Below are 18,865 nucleotides of genomic sequence, written 5' to 3'. Positions count from 1 at the left end.
CAAATCAGCTGATAGGATCTTTCTCATCTTTCCGCTCGCCAAGTCAGCAGTTATTTCAAAAGGACTCGGGATAACGTTTAAGACAACAGCAACAATTGAATTTCTTAATATACATTTTCCGCTCTATAGCACTCTAATTAAAACTGCAGTTGCACTAGCTGTGGGTGAAACATTTTTGTAGTGTTGGTCTGAGGATTATACCAAAAATTACCAAATAAGAGTTCACTTATGTTTACAGCAGGTTACGCAAATAGGTTGTTTAGGCGTAGGTGACGTGCTTATGCAACTAACTGGGAGCGAAACAAATATTCAATTGACCAGTAGGTAGTATTGCCTTAACTAGTGCATCCTTGTGGTAACGCCCTCTGACGAGCAAGGGTACCATTGCTGAAGCAAGTAGCGCGTGCGATTCGGGTGCCATTTCGGCAAAAGGAGAAAGAACAGCTGCCTAAACAACCGTCACAATCAGTTCCAATTTCTTTATTACCATATTGCCAACAAAAAAGGCAGCATATCTGTTCTAATGACAATGCTTTTGTCGGACTATTTTTGCCAGTTCCTCAGCTTAATTAAAAAAGAGTTCAATGGCTCACGTGGTGTCTTGTCAAAGAAAATCAATAGCGAAATAACCAAATAATCATTGCACTGCAATGTCTCCTCTCTTTGTTATCCTTTTTCTTTTTTTCAAAAGCGAGCAGGAAGAAGATTAAATAAGGACCTTAAGAGATTCTAAAACTACAAGAAAAATTGCTACGCACAGGAAAACGTTTGTGATACTTGTAGTTTGATGTAGCTATCTGTTATTTGTATTTTGTGTTACGCATTGTGAAAGTTGAATTTATTTTGACTCTTCCGTTTTCGCTGGGATTTCTTCCGTGGATTTCTTTAGTTCCAGAGAAGGCCAGTTTCCAATATCTTCTTTTCGTAGTTTTATCTCCACCTTTGTCTGGGATAACATCACTGAACTTTTTTCTGGAATAATCACCTTTAAAAAGAAACCATAGTGATAAGATTTAACTCCTTCCAACTAGAAATGTTTTGATCAATGTCAGTAAGTAAGCAACTATGCACCCACCCCTCCCACAAACCAAAATTAACTCTCACTTGTTGTCAGTTGACTTGTTGGATCAGGGAGGGCTGGGTGTGCAGTTGCTTAAATACTAACATTGATGTAAATGTTTCCTACTTGTCTGCTTATCTGAAAGTCTGTCTGGCAAGTATGTTAGGGTAACCAGGGATTTCATTGGGTTTTGATAAACTGCACTCATACTGTTGTTGGTCAGGAAACTGTACAGCACCAACTTAAACAACGAGATTTGAATTGATACTGGTGAGCTGAAATGGCAACAACACTGACTGCCAAGAAATAAACATTCCAACATAAACATCCAACACACACTTAAATTCAAGAGAGCATATTGTTATAATAGAATATTGTTTTCTCCCATATGGCCCTAACATATTAACTTTAAATCTAAAACAACCTTGAAAAATACAAATCCCAAAAGGATCTAACAGATATGAATACCAATATAATAATTCATTTTAAAAACTGCTACAACACTGATTTGATTTTTTGTATATTGGATTTCCAAGCCAACTTTTCCAAAGTAATTTTAAATTACAACTTACCCCATGAAGATTGAGCTGAAGTTCAAATATATTTGAACCCCCAAACACCACATGGGCTTTAACCTGAAGTAAAAATAAATAATTGTGCTTTTCAGTTACTGCATTTTGCAATTGAGCACTTATTCAAAATTTCAGCTAAAAAAAGGGGGCCCTTGTTGGAGGTAGGGGGCTTATAATTCTCCTATACTGATTCTGCTTAAGGTAAGGCTTAAAAGTTGTAAATAGGAAAGGGTTTCTTTGTATCCTTACAATTTAAGAAAGTGAGGGAGGAGGGTGGTGCTTGTTTTACATTGTCAAAGGGAGTGGGCTCTCATCTGTAAGGAAGGTTCTTATTCACAGCATGGGCACTTATTCACAAGGTATAATGGTAATGTGAGTAGAACAGTTTCTTGTCAGCAAAGTGTTGTAAACACAGGGAATTTGGTTGCCTGTCATTTAACATTATCTGGCGGCTGATAGTTGGAAGAGGGTAGCTGCTCTTCACAGTTACTGGGAAGTCAGTGTGTAAGGTGCAGTTTGTCTTGTTAATTATCACTAGTCCATATTGTTATGTGGAGTGACCTATATATTTGGACATATTTTCAACTTACAACTGTTTTATTTGCTTCTACAAAAGTTTGTTGAGGATCACTTAGCTTGGCAAATACTGAAATGACAATAAAATTTCCCATCTTGTACCAATCATACCTGAGGAAAGAACACAAATCTATGGTTGGTGTAGGAATTCTTTCATAAATGATCCATTCCCAGGATTTAAACTGTCTCCCAACTAATAACAAATTTCAGTTTCTGTAATTTACTTACCTCTCATCATCTGTCTGCCCATTAGTGTAATAACAAAAGGAGTAAAAGGGTTGTAAACATGACCAAAACAATCTTCTTTTAGCTCCACTGCAAATTTATGCATACGGTGCCCCTCTGCTCAGGGTTATGAATTTACAATCCCTTGTACCCAAAGGTTTTGTATTTGAAAACACACCCAGAGTAGTATTTGCACTAATTTCTATCAGAGTTTTGTACAAGTAGATGTTATAAAAAGTTTGAAAAGCGACTAAAGTGAATGCATTAGTTAAATAGTGCTGACAAAGGGGAGCAAAGAGATTTAAATTTGGTTGATCTTAAGGGAGCTTGAAAGTTACTAATAAATCTTACCGACATAATACTCTTTTCTCTTTCTCCTGCAAATAAAAATACATCAATAAGATAAAAATCAAAATGTATGTATGATGCTAAATATAAGTATTTCATAATATTTTGTCCATTACAGCTCATGAATGGACCTTGCACAGCAAAAATTACAACAAACACATCAATTTGGATGTCACCTACCTCTTCTGTTAGTTCCCATCTGTGAGACCCTGAGGTGCATCCTTCCTGTTTCAAAAACTCATCAAAGTCTGTTGTTCGTTTCCGACAACAAGACCAAAATTTATACCTGAAAACAGTCGAAAGTGTATTGTACTCCTTGTCAACAAATGTGTTAAGGTAAAGTCAATCCTTATGAACCCTGGGGTTCATACCGCTGAAGTTTAATTCTTCACTTCCAAGATCTCATTATCAATTCTCCTCTCTTTCCTCCATACATTTCTTACCATTATATCTGTGAGAATTTGATGCTAAATCAAACAATATTCCCTCATTGATATTTTTCTTTCTTCTCGTCACCTTTACTGTTGGATAATGTATTGACATTTTGAAAGCAAAATTACTCGCTAGGCATTCAAGAGGGTGAAAGGGCAAGTTGAGTCCAGGTACAAAGAGACAGGAAATAAAACAAGTCCATCTTCAGGACTCTCCCTAGAATTTTGTCCTTATTCCCTGACAGTTTTCCAGAACTGGTTATTCTCCTGGGTGGAGAGAAGTACTGTGAATGTCTGATGCCTTGCCCAAGAACACATGGAAGTGATCCAGTCTAAACTCAAATCTTTTGATCCAAAGCCCTGAGCAATAGTGGCCAAGCAGCCATTTCTCTCAACATGAGTTGTTGTCAAAATGTTTTGATTCCCTGACTATGTAGAGAATTGCCCTTCACCCTTTACACCCTAACATCAGTATGCACATTCTCCATACTGTTCTCATTACATTCACAATGGTGCTGATGAGGAGAATTTGTTTAACAGTTGAAAGCTTCCTAAGTTGGCAGTCATTTCCTTTTTCTTCATAACTAATATTAGATCAGAGTAATATTGTGAAGAGAAATTAGATGCTAGTCACTCTCAGGACCTAAAGGGTTAATAGGAAAAAAGTGCTGTGCAATCATTTCCTAGGGTAGAAAAACACAGGAGAGTTAAGAACAATTTAAAACTAATTTTGTCTATCAAAGTTGACAGTTCCTTACCCTTCGTGAAACACTGGTACTCCATAATGATGCCAACACTTATCATCATTTGTACTTTCATCGATATATGACTGAAAAATAGCACAACAAATAACAGGGTTAGAAATCTGTTTCAAAGGTTGACTTATCCCACCAGTAAATCTGAAAAACTTACTGTAGTACATCCACTGTTCTTGCAAGTTGTTCCAGGTTTAATTCCGCCATCAGTTTCACTACCTAAAATGAAACAATCCTTGTTTCCAAGGTCAGCCACAACTTTCAAACACCCTTTAATGGCATTTATACACTTACACAATATTCTCATGCTATACAACTTTTACACCATAAATTCATTTTCCCAGTTAGTCTCATTATCTGAAAAACATTTTTAAGTCACTTACATTCACAAACTCCAGTTTTATCCTTTTCTTGTTCTTTAAGTTTTACCAAGGCTTTCTTCAAAGAATCTGCTACTGTCATTTTAAGTTTTATTTTAGGGAGGTCATCACTGAAACAAGAACATTGACAGTATTATGTAAAACATGAACACTTTGGGTAAACTTTGTTGTAAAAAAAATAAAGAGAAAGACCTTTTTCATTCCCATTTCAACTCTTAAACTCCCAGAAGTGATCAACATGTAACTTCTCCCAATTATTTCTATACATTATCTGGCAAATTGGTAATGAGAATACTCAAGCTTATCAGGTAGAAGATGTTATCTTTATCCAACAAAAATTCTAGTGACTAATTAACAAGGAACTCTATAGCAGCTTGAGGGCATGGTAAATGACATTAAAAATCAAAGCTGCAGCATTGAGTTGGTACAAATATACCTTGGTCTTTCTGCAGGTTCAGTTGGTATTGGTTTTCGTTTAGGTGGTTCAACTTTAATCACCTGAAAATAAAGGGTACCATTATATGTTAATAAAGACACAATGGAATCATAAAAACCCAGCCCTGAAAAGCAGTCGTTGAAACTCACCTCATCAAGTCCAAGAGCCTTATCATCTTTATTTGGTTTTTCTGGTTCTGGAGGTTTCACATTACTATGACACGATTTAGTGCAACCCTAGTAGAAAGAAAATATGTTAAAAAATCTGTTCCATGTTTACATAATTTGTTTGCCACATTTTGGGTTCTTATGCCAGTTTCCATTAATAAATGTCCAGAACAAAACATAAACCATGATTATCTTAACTTACCTTAATGTTCAAGAATTCTGTAAAATCTGTAACTCTTCTCTTGCAACAGGACCAGCCCTTCAAATCAAAGCAAATTCTTTTTGTCATCTTTTCTTTTTTTTCTTCAGTTCTTTCAGACTATGATCACCACATATCTCATACCTGTATCCAATACACTCTTTTTTTTTTATTTGTTGTTTGCAAATGGCCCTATTGTCAAAGTAGATGTAACTAACAACATTTAATCCTTTTCACTTTCAGATCTCATTAATAATTCTCCTTAGTGTCTGTCTTAAAATACATATGATGTTAGTTTGGAGAATTTGGTTCTGGATCACCTATGAATCTCATAACTGATAATTCAATTTATTCTCTCTTGTTGTCTGTTTGATATTGTTAACAGAAATACTGCCTTGGTTACTCATGGGAGTAGACAGTTAATAAGCAAGCTTACTATGGTGGAACCTCCTGTAATGGACCACCTGAAATGTCAAGTCTGGCTGGTTGCTCACAGGAGGTGGTTGCTTACCAGAGGTCATGCCACAGGGGGTCTAAAATTTGGGTAATTTGCATGTGGTGACCAGATACTTGTGCCAGAGCTTATCTAAACCTACAGTTATGCACATACATGTCTAGTGTTCACAAGATCAGAGTTTTTTTTCCAACAAGTGATTAAATATGCATCTGTATTTTATCAATTCTTCCGATGCTTTATTCATGTTGTTAAAAGCTACTTTGAAAAACACTTCCAGTAGCTCCACTTTTACAACATCTGTTGAAAACAATTTTCAGTTTCTACTTGTGAGAGATAAAGCCAATTGTCTGTCGAGTGGTCGTCTATGGGAGGTTAAAAAAATTAAAAATTGTTAACAAACAACCCTAAGAGTGGTTGCTTACTAGAGGTGGTTGCTTATGAGAGATGGTGACAAAAAGAGGGTTGACATTAGTTAGGAATGCAAAACTGAATTACAAATAACCCTCTCAGGTATACAATGATTTATCCTGGAGAATCTTGCAATATAAACGTACTGTCTAACCTTCAAAGCATCATGAAATACTGGACAGCCTGGATGATGTAAACACACATCTGTAAAACAATAATATCACCTCTTTACAACAGACATTCAGGATAATATCAGAAAAGAAAAAAAAATATCTCTATACAAGCTTAAACAAGTGTTATAGTTATAACCAAAACTAAAATAACCTGTGTCATAAAATAAAAAGAGTTAATACGAGCTTGATTAAGAGGCCATTTGGGTTGTCACTTTTGCAGCTTGGGGAGATTTAACATGTTGTTTGGTCAACTATTGCTATGTATAGTTTTCTTCGATTTCAAAAATGCCGTTAAACGTTTTACTTTTAACCAATGCTATTTGGGTACATCCTGGACAAACACGCATAGTGGTACGCATATTGCGTATGTAAAATACAATATAACTGTCGGATAGCAAAAAGGCTGAAGATCGCTCCAAATATATACAAAATCACAATAGAAAATATATAAATCACTTTTAAAATTGATCGAAAAAGTAGATTAAGGAATAGTCGACATTATTGAATGAGTGGGAAAAAATTTGTAAAGTTTTGAGTATCACACAAACGACAAGACACTTCCTACTTGGCTTGTCAACTGTCCAACGAACAATAATTACCTTCTCCATTTTCGTCGTCTTTGTATTGTTTTCCACAACCCTTATTGTAACATAGAAGCAGTTGATCTGTCGACATTATTTCAGTAATACCTTAAATGCTACAGGCAAAGATGGCAGATATTCCCTCTGATCTTCGAAATAGGCCGGTGGAAGGAGCATTCAGAAATGAATCACATGTGCTAAACTGGTAACCGCTGACAAGCACACTTCCAAACAACGCGGATACACTCATGGGACCTCAAGAATATTCTTCAATCCTTTCCTTCAGGTAAACTCCTTCCCCAGCTTAAATAATTTCAAAAAATGATTTCATCAGCCATAAGGAACATGTTAAGGCAGATTACTTCTCATTTCTGAAATCTGGTGGGGTGTTGGGGAGGGGTGTACAGCCCCAAGGTAGACTATCCTGAAAAATTGCCTAAAGGATTCATCCCCCAAACCCCTCCCCACATCCCCACAGGTAATAAATTAAGAATTGATTTGACTGTGACAAATGATTAAATAAATTGTGGAAAGCCACTTTTACTAGCATTACAGCCAAAAAAGATTCCTGATAACATTTTTGTGTGAGAGGGAGTAATTGTTAAATGGGAAGTGAGTTGAGAGATGGGTAAAAAAACAGAGTTGTGTATCAAATTTTTGAAATTAATGCTTTATTTTTTAACACTCCAAATCACACTGTATCACATCATGCTAGGAGTTGTTTTTCTCCATCATATCACAATTTTCCCATCAGCACTTTTACCAATGTGGAACAGAATTCTCTAATTTAACACAATTTGCAACTTCCATGGCAGGCAATGAGAAGGCACACAAGATTCATGCAAGAGAGCACACATGCATGAGAAAAGTCTTTTCATTGTCAAAATCATTCCTCATGTGAATTAACCAAAATCATTAGTACGCAGGTTACACCCTTTCACTCCCCAGTTCTCCAGAGAAATTCTCTTCTCTACCTCCATACATTTTATAATATGTCAGTTCTGAGATTTTTGTTTTAATCAAAGAGTATGTCCTTGTTGATATTTTTCTTTATGCTAAACACCTCTCTGCTGAATAGTATATTGATATTGTAAGGAGAAATTACCTCTTGGTCACTTCTGGGTGTGAAAAGGTTGATAAGGCACCTATTACAGATGATGCAATGTTGCACACTGGCAAGTTTACAAAGGAGATCATAAGCCAATGAAATACATTATGGAAAACTGAATTGGGAATGCATTTTTGAAATTCACATGAATGTTGCAGTTTATAGCAACACATTTTTAAACTTGTTCACTTTTGATTCTTTCATGTACTATCTGTTTCTCCTTTTAAAAAAAAAAAAGAAAAGCTATTTTTATTTAAGTTATTTAATATCAAAATACATTGTATTTTTTTGGTGTGTGATTCCAAGTAACCTAATGCTTCTGTGTTTGATTCATTAAGCTATTAATTCAAAGCTCTCATTCACCAAAATAAATTAAACCTTCCAAATGAAGTATTTTGAAATTAAACCTTTTTCTTTATCAACCTTCTTTTTTATTAAAGGGTGCAGTTTAATTATGTCGCCATTTTCTCTCAAAAATTAATTCAAATTATTGGCATAATAATAATTGTTGCATTTTAAACCCCACAAAAAGTAATCCTAACAAACATTACCATCTTCAAAAAATAATTTTATAGCTTAAACACCAATACTCTCCAAGAAAATGAAAAACAAAGAGGAAACTTCTTACTGAACATCTGGTAGTAAGGAGCTATAAAAGGTATTGAATTTTAACCTATACCCCCAAAATGGTTTTTGTAAATCCAGTGATTCCTCATTGGTTAGAAGTGGTGTTGATTTTATGTCATTACTTATTTCCTTCAACATTTTCCTGATTTCTGTAACAACTATCTTCTGCTCTAGCTTCCCCTTACTGGCTTTATGTGTCACTTCATTAAAAGGAAAGGCAAGGATGCAATTACCAATTTTAGGCTGAAGTTTCACAATGACCGAAGTTGCTTTGTTTCTAGGAGTTCTCCCTGTAGGGTGCCTTGAGTACCTTGAGGAAATGTGATGCAAGGTTTTTTGACTTCTGTTGGACAAACTCTGGATATCAACCAACTGAGGAGAGTTAAGTGATGATGCTTCTGAATAGGATCGACGAAAGCGCAAGTGAGGAGGCAGTTGGTTGCTCTTGTTTGCAAATTGAGATAAATGTAGAGATGTCTGACTTTCAGTTTGACCTCTCACTGTTGACAAAGAAGATATTTGTTCACCTTCTGTGCAACTTTTTTCAACTTCTTTTGTTGGATCTGTGGAAAGTGAAAGATTTTCTTCTGCAAATGTGGCACAATCGGGGTTACTTTGAAAACCAATGTCATCACATGATGCCACTGTGTTTTTGTTCATTTCATCTTGATCAGGTCCATTGCAGTTGATTTTTCCAGCTTTGACAAAATACTCTGAAGTGCTGAATCTTCTATTACAACAAACACTGCTCTTGGAGGATGGTAGTTTGCTGTTGTGATTGCAGTTTGCTGCTTTGTCATTTTTGCTGAAAACAGACAGAGTAACATCACTTTTCTGTCTTCGAAGATAGCTTGGCCTTTGATTTTGAAGACCCATGTGAGCATACTGCTTTTTTGCATCTGAAACTGGCTTCTTGACAAAGTCAGCATGTTGCTTAAATCTGCATTCTGCTTCCAGTGAAGACAGATCATAGCCAATTTTGGATTTTGAGGACAGGCTTTTACCATTTCTTGCTGTGCCACTTTTTACACTGCTTAATTTCAACCCCTTTTGTCTGGTTGAATTACTTCCTCTTTCTGTTTCCCCTCTCTTGATGTCCACCTCAGTAAAGTTTAGGCTCTCCAAAATATCATTCAACAATGGTTTCTTAACTATCTCATCTTGACTGCAATCATTACCAAGTGCTGGTGAGAAATTCACTTCCAATAACCATGGCTTTAATTTTTCATCAATGAGAACGTCAAAGCCAAATAGCTCAAAACAGTTTGAACTATTACTAGGTATGTCTTGCATTTGTGAAAGCAGTGTGATGATTATAATAGATGTAATGCGGTGCCATAACAGGCGATCATCAATGTTATGTTTGTGAAAGAAATGACGCAGTTTACTCAGTGTCCACTTACAACCAGTTCCAATGCTTTCTTTTTCTGCGGAATATTGTGGTCCAGTTTTGTTAATACTGGTGTTCGTAAGATGCGAAAAGCGATTGTCAAGTGAGGACAAATCAAATCTTTCTGTGCTAAACCGCACAAGACCCTCATGATAGATGTAAAGAAGGAAAGGATGATATGATGTTACTATTGCATACAAACGCAAATCAAATTTGTAACCCGAGATAAGAAATGGTTTGATAATGTATTTTTGCACAACAACAGCACAGTCATAAGTGAGATCATGTAGATCTTGAAAAATAAAAATACCTCTCCCACATGACTGCTCAGTCGGCTTGCAAATCCAGTAATTGGATGTTTGGCTGCCATCTTGCTTAGAGAATTCTGCAACAAACTTTCTATACTCATTAGGCAGAATAAATGTTTGTGGGAAAAACTCAAACATAGAGCCTCCATAGGACGTTCTCATTCGCCGAAGATTTCTGGCTAAACCATCTTTTTTTGTGATATTTGTCGATTTTGGGAAGTGGTTCAGGCGTTGCCAGGGACGACAGTGTTCGAATTCGCCTGAAGTAAAGCCCTGAGTTTTCCACCACAAGTTCCACTCGCCATTCGATTCACTTCTACTTTCGTCGTATTCTTCCCATCCACGTTCCAAACAAACTTCTCTAAGAATATCCGGCGCTTTGTCACAAAGCCGGAATACAACGGACGCCATCAGTTAATAATTCCATCAAAATCTTCAAGGCCTTAAGCTCAAAGGATCAAAATCTGATGGTAAGTTTTCATAACTGTTCTTTTGACAGCAGAGAGCAATGATTAAAAGACAATATGGCAATCAGACATCAAGCCATTATTTCGAGATTTTTGCGTTGATCTATTAAATATTAAACTTCGGGAAGTCGTTTTCGAGTACCGGCAGGTGATAAGAACTTTGTGACGTAACTTTTTTCAAGATATCACCTAGTCAGCGGATCAGTATCTCGTTCATTTAACAACCAACAGATCATCTACTTTGCACGTGTGTTAAAATGGCTACCGGTGGGAAAGAGCTGAGTCAGATGTCATGCGAAGATTTTGGGGAATTCAAGGTGGCTTACCCTACTGTAATGTTCAAATACATCAGCTGTAATATTGTTTGTGTTAAGGTGTTAATGTTTGAAAAACAGTGCAACAGTGCATTTGCATTCAGTTGCATTGCTGGGCAACGTAGTCCAATATTTAAGAGGCCAGAGCTCGATCTCGTCAACTGCCTTACCCGAAATTTATAATTATGATAGGCATAGCATTTTACTGTCATTCTCTGTCAGTTAACCGCAACTGATCAAAATTAAAGGGTAAAGACGAAGGGTTGAAGAGTTCTACGGATCTGGACTACTGCTGGATACAGTTCATGAACTGAGATTTTTTTTCATGGGGAGGAGGGAGGGTGGAGGCGGAGGTTGTTGAGAGGGTGTGTGATTATGGAATTGTGATATCCTCACAATATACCAGACTCTAAGGTAGTGCCATGTTTGTTTGGACCCTTTAACTTGAAGAGACCCAATCAAACTTACCCAATTGCAGATTTACCATTTTCAAGAAAACTTATTACTTTGTAGTCCCATACCACCAGAGTTCTTTTCCCAAAGAGGCCCAAAGAGAAATTGTGGGAATCATTATCATAGGGAAATTCTCCATATCATGATAAGTTGCCCTGTGAAATGTAACCAAAATTTTTCCTACTAATCTGCTACATCCAAACCCTAACCCAGACCCTATTTAAGACGAGAAACAACCACATTTTGGCACCAGATATGAAAAAAATTTACTGGAAAGGAACCAAAATGGATCAATCACTATGAGAAAAATGAGCTTATTTCTGTAGCCTTAGGTGACCAAGAGAATTGCTTCTCTCCATGGATGTAATACTAACCTTTCAGCATTTTGTACTCTTCAGTGGAGGGAGATGCTTTTAGAGGGGAGTGTCTTCCCCATAAAAACATTTTTAACCCTTAAACTGTTAACAGTGTCTAGCATCTAATTTCTCCTTACAATATTACCTCTGAATCACACCTAAAGGATACACGAATAAAGGAACTGATCACCAACTAAAGATGCTCTTGATTGTTAAACAAATTCTCCTTGTCAGCACCTTAGAAAATGTACATAGATAAGTATGTAGAATATGCATACTGATGTTAGCATGTAAAGGGTTAAAATGACTTGGTCAGAGCTTGATGCAGGAACTTGTATCCAGAGTATGGTGTGTTGACTATGAGGCCCATGGATCTCTCATGAAGAAAAGCCAAAATAAAATAACTTTTTTTATTACCTGGTCTTGTTGCAGGAAGCATTGAAGGTTCTTAGACTTGTTGATGATACAATCATTTACAAGTTAAACACAAGTATTCCAACAGATTCCTTTGTTGGAGAAATCAATGCTGAACAAAAATGTCAAGAACTTTATAATAAGGTAAATAAGAAACAATATCGAGGTGTATTGCTGTAACCATCAACTTGTTTAAAAAAAATGGCCTAAGTGTTTGGATCAGTAAGTTTATTAAGATTACAAGGATATACCTGGGTTGACTCAGTTGTTGTAATAACAAGGAGGTTATAAGCACTTTGTTAGTAAACACCAAAGATGGGAGACTTGTCTGCCTACTACCCAGAATTCTAAGAGGAATATTTTAACATCCTGAGGGATTTTCTTTGTGCAGATGTGATGGAGAATATGCTTGTGTTACTTTGCACTTTTTCCTCTGCTACAATTCTGTATGAAAACCCTTCATACCGAAGGGTCCATGTTAATTAGATTGTCTACTTAATCTTTACCATCATTGCTATTAATTTGTCTTGAAAACAGTAGCTTCTCACTCATTAGTGTAATTGCTATTAAGGATATCGTAGAGCTTCTGCTTGTTTTTTGTGAAAAAAAATTGTTTAGTTTAACATCCCATTTGAAGCATAACCATCATAGACTACTTGTCAATGGAAAGGTTATGAGATGCACTATGTGACAAAAATTGTTCTGTTTTAGCTTGATCTGGTTGTAACCTGACCAAGGTGCAACAATTTGAAATGGATTGTGAGGCCAAGTTTGTTTTTAGAAGTCCTCACCCATTTTCAGTCCCACAGCAAGTTCCTAAATAAGGCCAAGTGATGAGGCTTTCAGAAATGGATGAAATAGCGCTGACAACATTGTACATATTCTTTGAGTGACTCAGTTTGAATTATTTTTACTACTTTATTTCATTTTTTTTCTTTAATCTAAAGTTGATGTCAGGTTACAAGACAAGAGATCAGGCCATAAAGAAATGCATCACAGAAGTTTCTGAAAACACCAAACAACTTAGAGAAGAAACAGAAAAGAACCCTGAGAATGGTCAAATTATGAGAAATCTTAAAAAAGAACAAACAAAGGTAACAGCAATATGAAGGAGTGGGAATTTGATAATGGGAATTTAGCAGCATACATTCCATAAAGTGGCTCTTTTAGTCCACTGTTTGCAGGTCATATTGGAATGTTGAATGTTGGTTTTCATGGAGGGGGGTAAAGCGAAAGACCCAGAGGAAAAACCCCATTGATAGCAGGGATGAGAAGCAACAACAAACTAAACCCACCTGTGAGGCCAAGTTTGGGAATCGAACCCAGGCCACAGCAGTGTGAATCAAGTGCTCTCACTACTATCCTATCCCTGCTCCCCCTATAATTTTTCCTCAACATCATCCAGCTAAAAGCCTGTTACTCGTAGTATACAAACCATACCTGTGGAATTTTAACTCTTTTCTTGAGTGGACATTCAACTTTTTTCAAATTAATTTGGATGAGCTCTTTGCTGTGTGAGAGAAAATACTCTCTATGCAATTGATAGTGAGGGTTGAAGCTTGAAAGTTGGTTGGTATATTCCAGTTTTTCCTGTCATTAACCCTTCAACTACCATGACTGACCAAAACAGAATTTCTTCTTACCAAAACAATGCTGTGTCAAGCAGACAAAAGATGAGAAGAAAGAAAGATATCAGTAGGTGATTATTAGTTGATCCAATACCAAATTCTCCAAAGTAACATCATAAGTATTGAATTGCAGACAGTAAGTAGAATTTATAATGAAATCTTTGGAGGGCGAGGTTATACACAAGCCTGATCACTATCAGACCCTTGAAGGATTGTTACCCGCTTACATGGCTTTTTCTGTTCATTTACAGCTTAGGTTAATGCAAACTGAACTTAGTGTTGAAGAGGTTTTACAAAATAGGACCCTTAAGGTGGGTTTTTACAAGATGTCTTTTGCACCTTGTGCTCCATTCCATGCACAGAATGAAGTATTGATGTCTGTCAATTCATTTAACCCTTTAATCCCTAAGGGTGACAAGGTTCTAATTTCTCCTTACAATATCACCCTTGAATTAAAGGTTTAAGTCACGAGAATAAAGGAAATGATCAGCAACCAAAAAAACTCTTGATGGTTTTACAAATTCTCCCTGTTAGAACCTAGGAAATGTACAGAGAACAGTATGGAGAATATGCATAATGATGTTAGGGTGTAAAGGGTTAAATATTGAAGGAAGAACGTAAACAAGATTACAGAATTTTAGAATAGGAGTGATGAATGAGTTTTATTTCTGTCATGATTATAAAGACATTGTAGTTTCTAATGTTTTTGTTTGTAATACTTGAACAATATCTTTGCTTCACCATTGGAAATGTGTTTACCAGCATCTCACCCGAAACCATGGTGTCATATTAATAAAATTTTTAAACTATTTTCCCATTTTTGACTTTCTGTTTTTGACTGTAAAATTAATATTAACTCTTGTTTTTGCATCACAGGCTTTTAATGGACGATGCTGGAAGTATTTCAAACCACAATGATGTCTGCAACATACAATTACAATTAATTCAGTTGATTTTAACTTGTATCTTATTCCATGTATGTATTGATTTGATGGGTGTTTCTGTTACTCAGTGGGACTGCAGTTTAGGTAGAGGGGCCAGTGAAGGTTATTGACTTTGTTGGACTACACAGACAGCAAAGCACCACAGTTGTCTATCTTTTTTCTTCATACTTCTTGATCAAACAGAGCCTGTAAATATTTCTTTTTCCATTTTCCTGTGTTTTTCTGGCAGTTTTTCCTTTGGTTATTAGCGATGGTTGTCTGTTGAATTCTAAACTAGGATCACAGTTGATGCATTCAAACCATACTGTCCTTTCTAGCAAAGCACTTGTATCAAATGCACTTAAATAATGGTGAAACAAACCTTCACAATTAACTGTTTTGCTGTTTATGGTAGTCTTGGGTGTTTCATTACTCTAGTCATTGACTTATGTTTAAGATGACTTATTTGATCACTAGCCTTCTTCACAAATTTGTGATTTTAAAATATTGTGAAGTAAGTTATTAATCACAGTGATGAGGTTGAAGCATTGTGTAATTCTGGGCCTTAGAATATCATTGAAAAAAGTCTTGTGGGGGAGGGCACCACAGAGTTCATGATCACTGGTCCCTAATGATAGTTTGGAGAAAATAAAAGCTGTTAGAATAATGCATAATTGATGAGTCTCAATGGAAACCTGGGTTGTTTGGTAACTATTAAAAAGACAAATAATAATATTGATAATGCTCTGTGTTTCTTCACCAGAGTTAGCATTCAGAGCATCTTAATTGGAGTTGTTTCTTGGCTGCTTCTCTGTATGGCTCATTGATATGCACCAATTGTTAAAACAGATTCGATTTAAAATAAATATTTTGTACAGCATAATGTTTTACTTATGTTGTCTTTAATTAGTCAAAGTTACCAGTAATTACATATTTCAATTTTTCTGATTTACCATTGTTTGATAAGAAATGCCCTTTTGAGTATAGTGTTTTTGTCAATGGCTTTGTTAAAAAGACTGCAACCAATTGTCATAAGTTGGTTATTAGTAAGGGATTCCTCACATGGTCAAACATCATTATGAGAGAGACTTTTATCTCATTAAGGGGGGGTATTGGGAAAAGGAAACTTAAACATGCTCTCCACAAGTTACATCAGGTCACATTCTCCGCAGTGGGAACAATTTTCATTAAAGGAGACCTTGAATTATAGATCACATCAATTAAGTGGTTGGTAAACTACATGTGGGTCCACTGGATTAGAAAGAGGATACTCATTGACTGTTTTGAACCTTTACCAATTTCAAACCTTCAGGCTGGGTCATGGCATTGTGTACTTGGGAAGGATAGTTGACCCTTGCAGTGCTGCTCTCCACCCAGGAGTATACAAAAGGGTAATCACAAACTGTAAAATTAGGGAAACCTGTAATGGACTATTATCCTATCCAGTCACATGCTACAGAAAACAGGACAGGCTCCAGCAGAGTGGGCCACTAGGCTTGAGAGCAGACATTGCCTTTTTTGACCCATCCCAAATCTGCTTATCTTATCAAAACACATAATCTCCTTCTCATTCAGATACGTTTATTGATTAACTAAAGGATGAGAGTTCATGTAAAGTCCTCTACATGTAAATGTTGATGGTCTGTCATCTTCATTCAGCAGTAGTTTCACAATTACATAAATAGTGAATTGATATTAAAAATTTATGGTTCAAGTATGTTTACATCTGTAAGGTCCTGTGACCTGTTAAGCATAAGGTGCCAACAGCCATAAAAAGGTATTAAATTCAGAAATTAAATTAATAAAAAAGAAAAAAAGGTATTAAATCCAGAAAAATTAATTATTGCACTTTGACATGCTTTGGTATCTAACTAAATTACCATTATTCTAATTGGTCAAAAAAAACTGAATTATGAGTTAAATTTAAAAATAGTCCAGGCTGTCTCCCTCTGACAATTCAGTTTTGATGGCTGTTAACTCAAGTGTTGATCCAGCATGTGGTAAAGTTTGGTAAATACGCAAATGAACATAAGACAAGTCACCCACTTTCACCTGGAAAAACAAATGGAGGTTATCATGGAATAAGATGGTTCTAGGTTACTACTTTGATTTTAAATGTGAAAAGAAAGATAAAACAAACAGTTTTTTGAAATGAATGATCTTAAAAAACCTGCCTTAGCTTTTGGGCTAGAGTCTCTTAACAAGGGAGGGTTACCCAGCACCCATCCAGCAGGAGCTCATTCCAGTTTTCAGAAGATTAACTATGTAACTAGGAATATTGCTTCTCCCCTTGGATGGGAGGCTGGTCAATTACAGTTTACCCTTCAGAAGTTTTACTAACAGTTTGAGAGTACCCATCTATAATCCTGCGAAGAGAGAAGAACTGTAAGAGTTTAGTGTCTTGCACAAGAACACATCGCAATGGCTGACCAGGTCTCAACTTCAAACCTTTTCACGCAGAATCCAGCATACCCATTGTTACCATCAAATCTTTCTTGATGATTCATAAGGGGCTAGGCTCTAAACAACTACTTCCACCCACCCCACCCTGATGAGTACCTCATCCTTTGGTTGCTTGGCCTCCCCTATGGGAAGGGGAGACTTATTTGGACCATTCAAAACCTCCCATCAGTATAAATCCACCTGTGATAATTTTAAGCATAGAAAGCCTTAACATTGCATGACATCTATACAATTATCAAATACAAACCTTCACAAAGTAATTTGTACCAGCAACAAGTTGAGTTCTATAAGAAATGGCTTTAAATTCATCAAATGTTGTACCAGCTTTTGCCTCAGCTTGGCTCTTCACCTTAACAAAAGAAGTACCACATATTTTACAAATAAGTCATTATTAACAATGGTGACAAATCTTATGTTTCTCCAGACCAGCACCTCTAATGAATTGCAAAGTTTGTGTGTATAAAGGGTGGTTAGGACAAAATGGCACAAATTTTAAAACTTTTTTTTTAATTAAAATTCAGACCTATGGTAACTCTGACTGAATTGGATCATTAAAAAGTGCTACTCTGACGAAAATCCTTACATGTGGCTTCAAACAAGCCCCAAAATTAAACAATACTTCAACATCAATTAACTTATTCATTCAAAAATTCATTCATAAATTCAACCTTGTTTACATTTTTCTGTTTTTTTTTTTTCTCAAAAAGCCAACTTACTGAGAATGTATGGGAGCTACCTTGAACTTTGGAAAAAATACAATAAGTACTTTTCTACACACCTGATTTAGAATTACTGAATATCTATGAATTCATATGCAGGAAAAATTAAAGTTGTTTAATTGATCTGCCTTGGGAGGATTGCACTGAAGCAGAGAAAGCAATATGAGTAGTGATGGTCTCCTTCACAGCCCTTCATGAAACATGATCCATGATGAGATCTAACCTTACATTATGTGAGGAGGGGGGTGTTGAGATTTTTGGTGATGCACTCATCTTTTGGATTTTTTTTTTCTTTTTTAGTTTTGGCAAGGAAAATCCTTGATGAGAGACTGCTGTTTTTTCTCTTAATGCATTTAGATTTTTCCTTTAAGCAAAACATGGTTGACAGACCTATCACTGCTCCCACACTCGTCGCATTCGGGATTTCAAATTCTGAGTTAAGATTTATTTTTAACTGTAGCATGATTTTTTTAACTTCTTGGTAGATAATTCAGCTAAACTTCTGTTATTTGTTACAAATCCTATCTTTTTGACATGCTTCTGTGGTATATCAAGCTTTGCTTTGTATTTTAGCGAGGTGTAGTCCGGCCAAACTTCTTATGGTGAGAGGAAACAAGCTACACGTATTGTTCAGATGCGCTATGTGAAGAAATAAAGTTAGTAACTAAGTATGTCACGCACTTGCGCTTGCTACAGTTACGAGTTCTAAACAAACCTCGTTGACAATCGTTTGCACTTCTTCATTAGCCTTCATTTCCTGACCAGGTGCACCACAAGCCATTTTGTATTCAGATCAATCTCGCGAAACTACAGGTGATCTTAAAGACACGACAGGGCTATGTCGAAACAGAAATGTTGCAAATACTTCAGGTGACAGTCACCTGATTTCAGTACGAATAACCTGCCTTGTAACCTACCCTGAGTGAA

The 18,865-nt window shown here is 36.2% G+C and overlaps 4 protein-coding genes across 4 annotated transcripts; 1 reads left to right on the top strand and 3 right to left on the bottom strand.

The window, feature by feature from the left end:
• Positions 1 to 459: 459 nt before the first annotated feature.
• Positions 460 to 7,002, bottom strand: LOC131780440 (cysteine and histidine-rich domain-containing protein 1). Its single transcript, XM_059097052.2, has 13 exons — positions 6,787 to 7,002; positions 6,169 to 6,218; positions 5,153 to 5,209; positions 4,933 to 5,019; positions 4,784 to 4,845; positions 4,351 to 4,457; positions 4,125 to 4,186; positions 3,971 to 4,041; positions 2,962 to 3,067; positions 2,785 to 2,810; positions 2,223 to 2,319; positions 1,633 to 1,695; positions 460 to 985 (listed from the first exon to the last, which is right to left on the bottom strand). Exons 1-13 carry the CDS (start codon positions 6,860 to 6,862, stop codon positions 839 to 841), a joined length of 1,011 nt encoding a protein of 336 aa, XP_058953035.2. The 5' UTR covers positions 6,863 to 7,002; the 3' UTR covers positions 460 to 838.
• Positions 7,003 to 7,422: 420 nt separating this feature from the next.
• LOC131779423 (probable tubulin polyglutamylase TTLL2) lies at positions 7,423 to 10,809 on the bottom strand. Its single transcript, XM_059095973.2, has one exon. The coding sequence runs from the start codon at positions 10,610 to 10,612 to the stop codon at positions 8,501 to 8,503; it is 2,112 nt and encodes a 703-aa protein (XP_058951956.2). The 5' UTR covers positions 10,613 to 10,809; the 3' UTR covers positions 7,423 to 8,500.
• A 96-nt stretch (positions 10,810 to 10,905) lies between these two features.
• Positions 10,906 to 16,268, top strand: LOC131779430 (protein MIX23). Its single transcript, XM_059095985.2, has 5 exons — positions 10,906 to 10,985; positions 12,224 to 12,349; positions 13,153 to 13,299; positions 14,085 to 14,144; positions 14,710 to 16,268. Exons 1-5 carry the CDS (start codon positions 10,926 to 10,928, stop codon positions 14,749 to 14,751), a joined length of 435 nt encoding a protein of 144 aa, XP_058951968.1. The 5' UTR covers positions 10,906 to 10,925; the 3' UTR covers positions 14,752 to 16,268.
• A 52-nt stretch (positions 16,269 to 16,320) lies between these two features.
• Positions 16,321 to 18,833, bottom strand: LOC131779412 (cystatin-B). Its single transcript, XM_059095963.2, has 3 exons — positions 18,654 to 18,833; positions 17,467 to 17,568; positions 16,321 to 16,808 (listed from the first exon to the last, which is right to left on the bottom strand). The coding sequence occupies exons 1-3, from the start codon at positions 18,717 to 18,719 to the stop codon at positions 16,680 to 16,682; spliced, it is 297 nt and encodes a 98-aa protein (XP_058951946.2). The 5' UTR covers positions 18,720 to 18,833; the 3' UTR covers positions 16,321 to 16,679.
• Between the last annotated feature and the right edge of the window lie 32 nt (positions 18,834 to 18,865).

Source organism: Pocillopora verrucosa, chromosome 9 (assembly GCF_036669915.1).
Source record: "Pocillopora verrucosa isolate sample1 chromosome 9, ASM3666991v2, whole genome shotgun sequence".
Classification (NCBI taxonomy): Eukaryota; Metazoa; Cnidaria; class Anthozoa; order Scleractinia; family Pocilloporidae; genus Pocillopora; species Pocillopora verrucosa.
The sequence above is the reverse complement of the archived record's forward strand: the minus strand, read 5'-3'. Positions and strand labels throughout refer to the sequence as shown.

What these genes read in the sequence shown, in the direction of transcription:
- LOC131779430 (XM_059095985.2), top strand. Translation starts at nt 10,926, where the DNA reads ATGGCTACCGGTGGGAAAGAGCTGAGTCAGATGTCATGCGAAGATTTT. An exon ending in TTAAAAAAGAACAAACAAAG is followed by an intron (nt 13,300 to 14,084) that starts GTAACAGCAATA and finishes GTTCATTTACAG; the next exon opens with CTTAGGTTAATGCAAACTGA. An exon ending in TACAAAATAGGACCCTTAAG is followed by an intron (nt 14,145 to 14,709) that starts GTGGGTTTTTAC and finishes TTTGCATCACAG; the next exon opens with GCTTTTAATGGACGATGCTG.
- LOC131780440 (XM_059097052.2), bottom strand. Translation starts at nt 6,862, where the DNA reads ATGTCGACAGATCAACTGCTTCTATGTTACAATAAGGGTTGTGGAAAA. An exon ending in AGACGACGAAAATGGAGAAG is followed by an intron (nt 6,219 to 6,786) that starts GTAATTATTGTT and finishes ATTGTTTTACAG; the next exon opens with ATGTGTGTTTACATCATCCA. An exon ending in GATGGGAACTAACAGAAGAG is followed by an intron (nt 2,811 to 2,961) that starts GTAGGTGACATC and finishes TTTTATTTGCAG; the next exon opens with GAGAAAGAGAAAAGAGTATT.
- LOC131779423 (XM_059095973.2), bottom strand. Translation starts at nt 10,612, where the DNA reads ATGGCGTCCGTTGTATTCCGGCTTTGTGACAAAGCGCCGGATATTCTT.
- LOC131779412 (XM_059095963.2), bottom strand. Translation starts at nt 18,719, where the DNA reads ATGGCTTGTGGTGCACCTGGTCAGGAAATGAAGGCTAATGAAGAAGTG. An exon ending in TGCAAACGATTGTCAACGAG is followed by an intron (nt 17,569 to 18,653) that starts GTTTGTTTAGAA and finishes TCTTTTGTTAAG; the next exon opens with GTGAAGAGCCAAGCTGAGGC. An exon ending in GTACAAATTACTTTGTGAAG is followed by an intron (nt 16,809 to 17,466) that starts GTTTGTATTTGA and finishes TTGTTTTTCCAG; the next exon opens with GTGAAAGTGGGTGACTTGTC.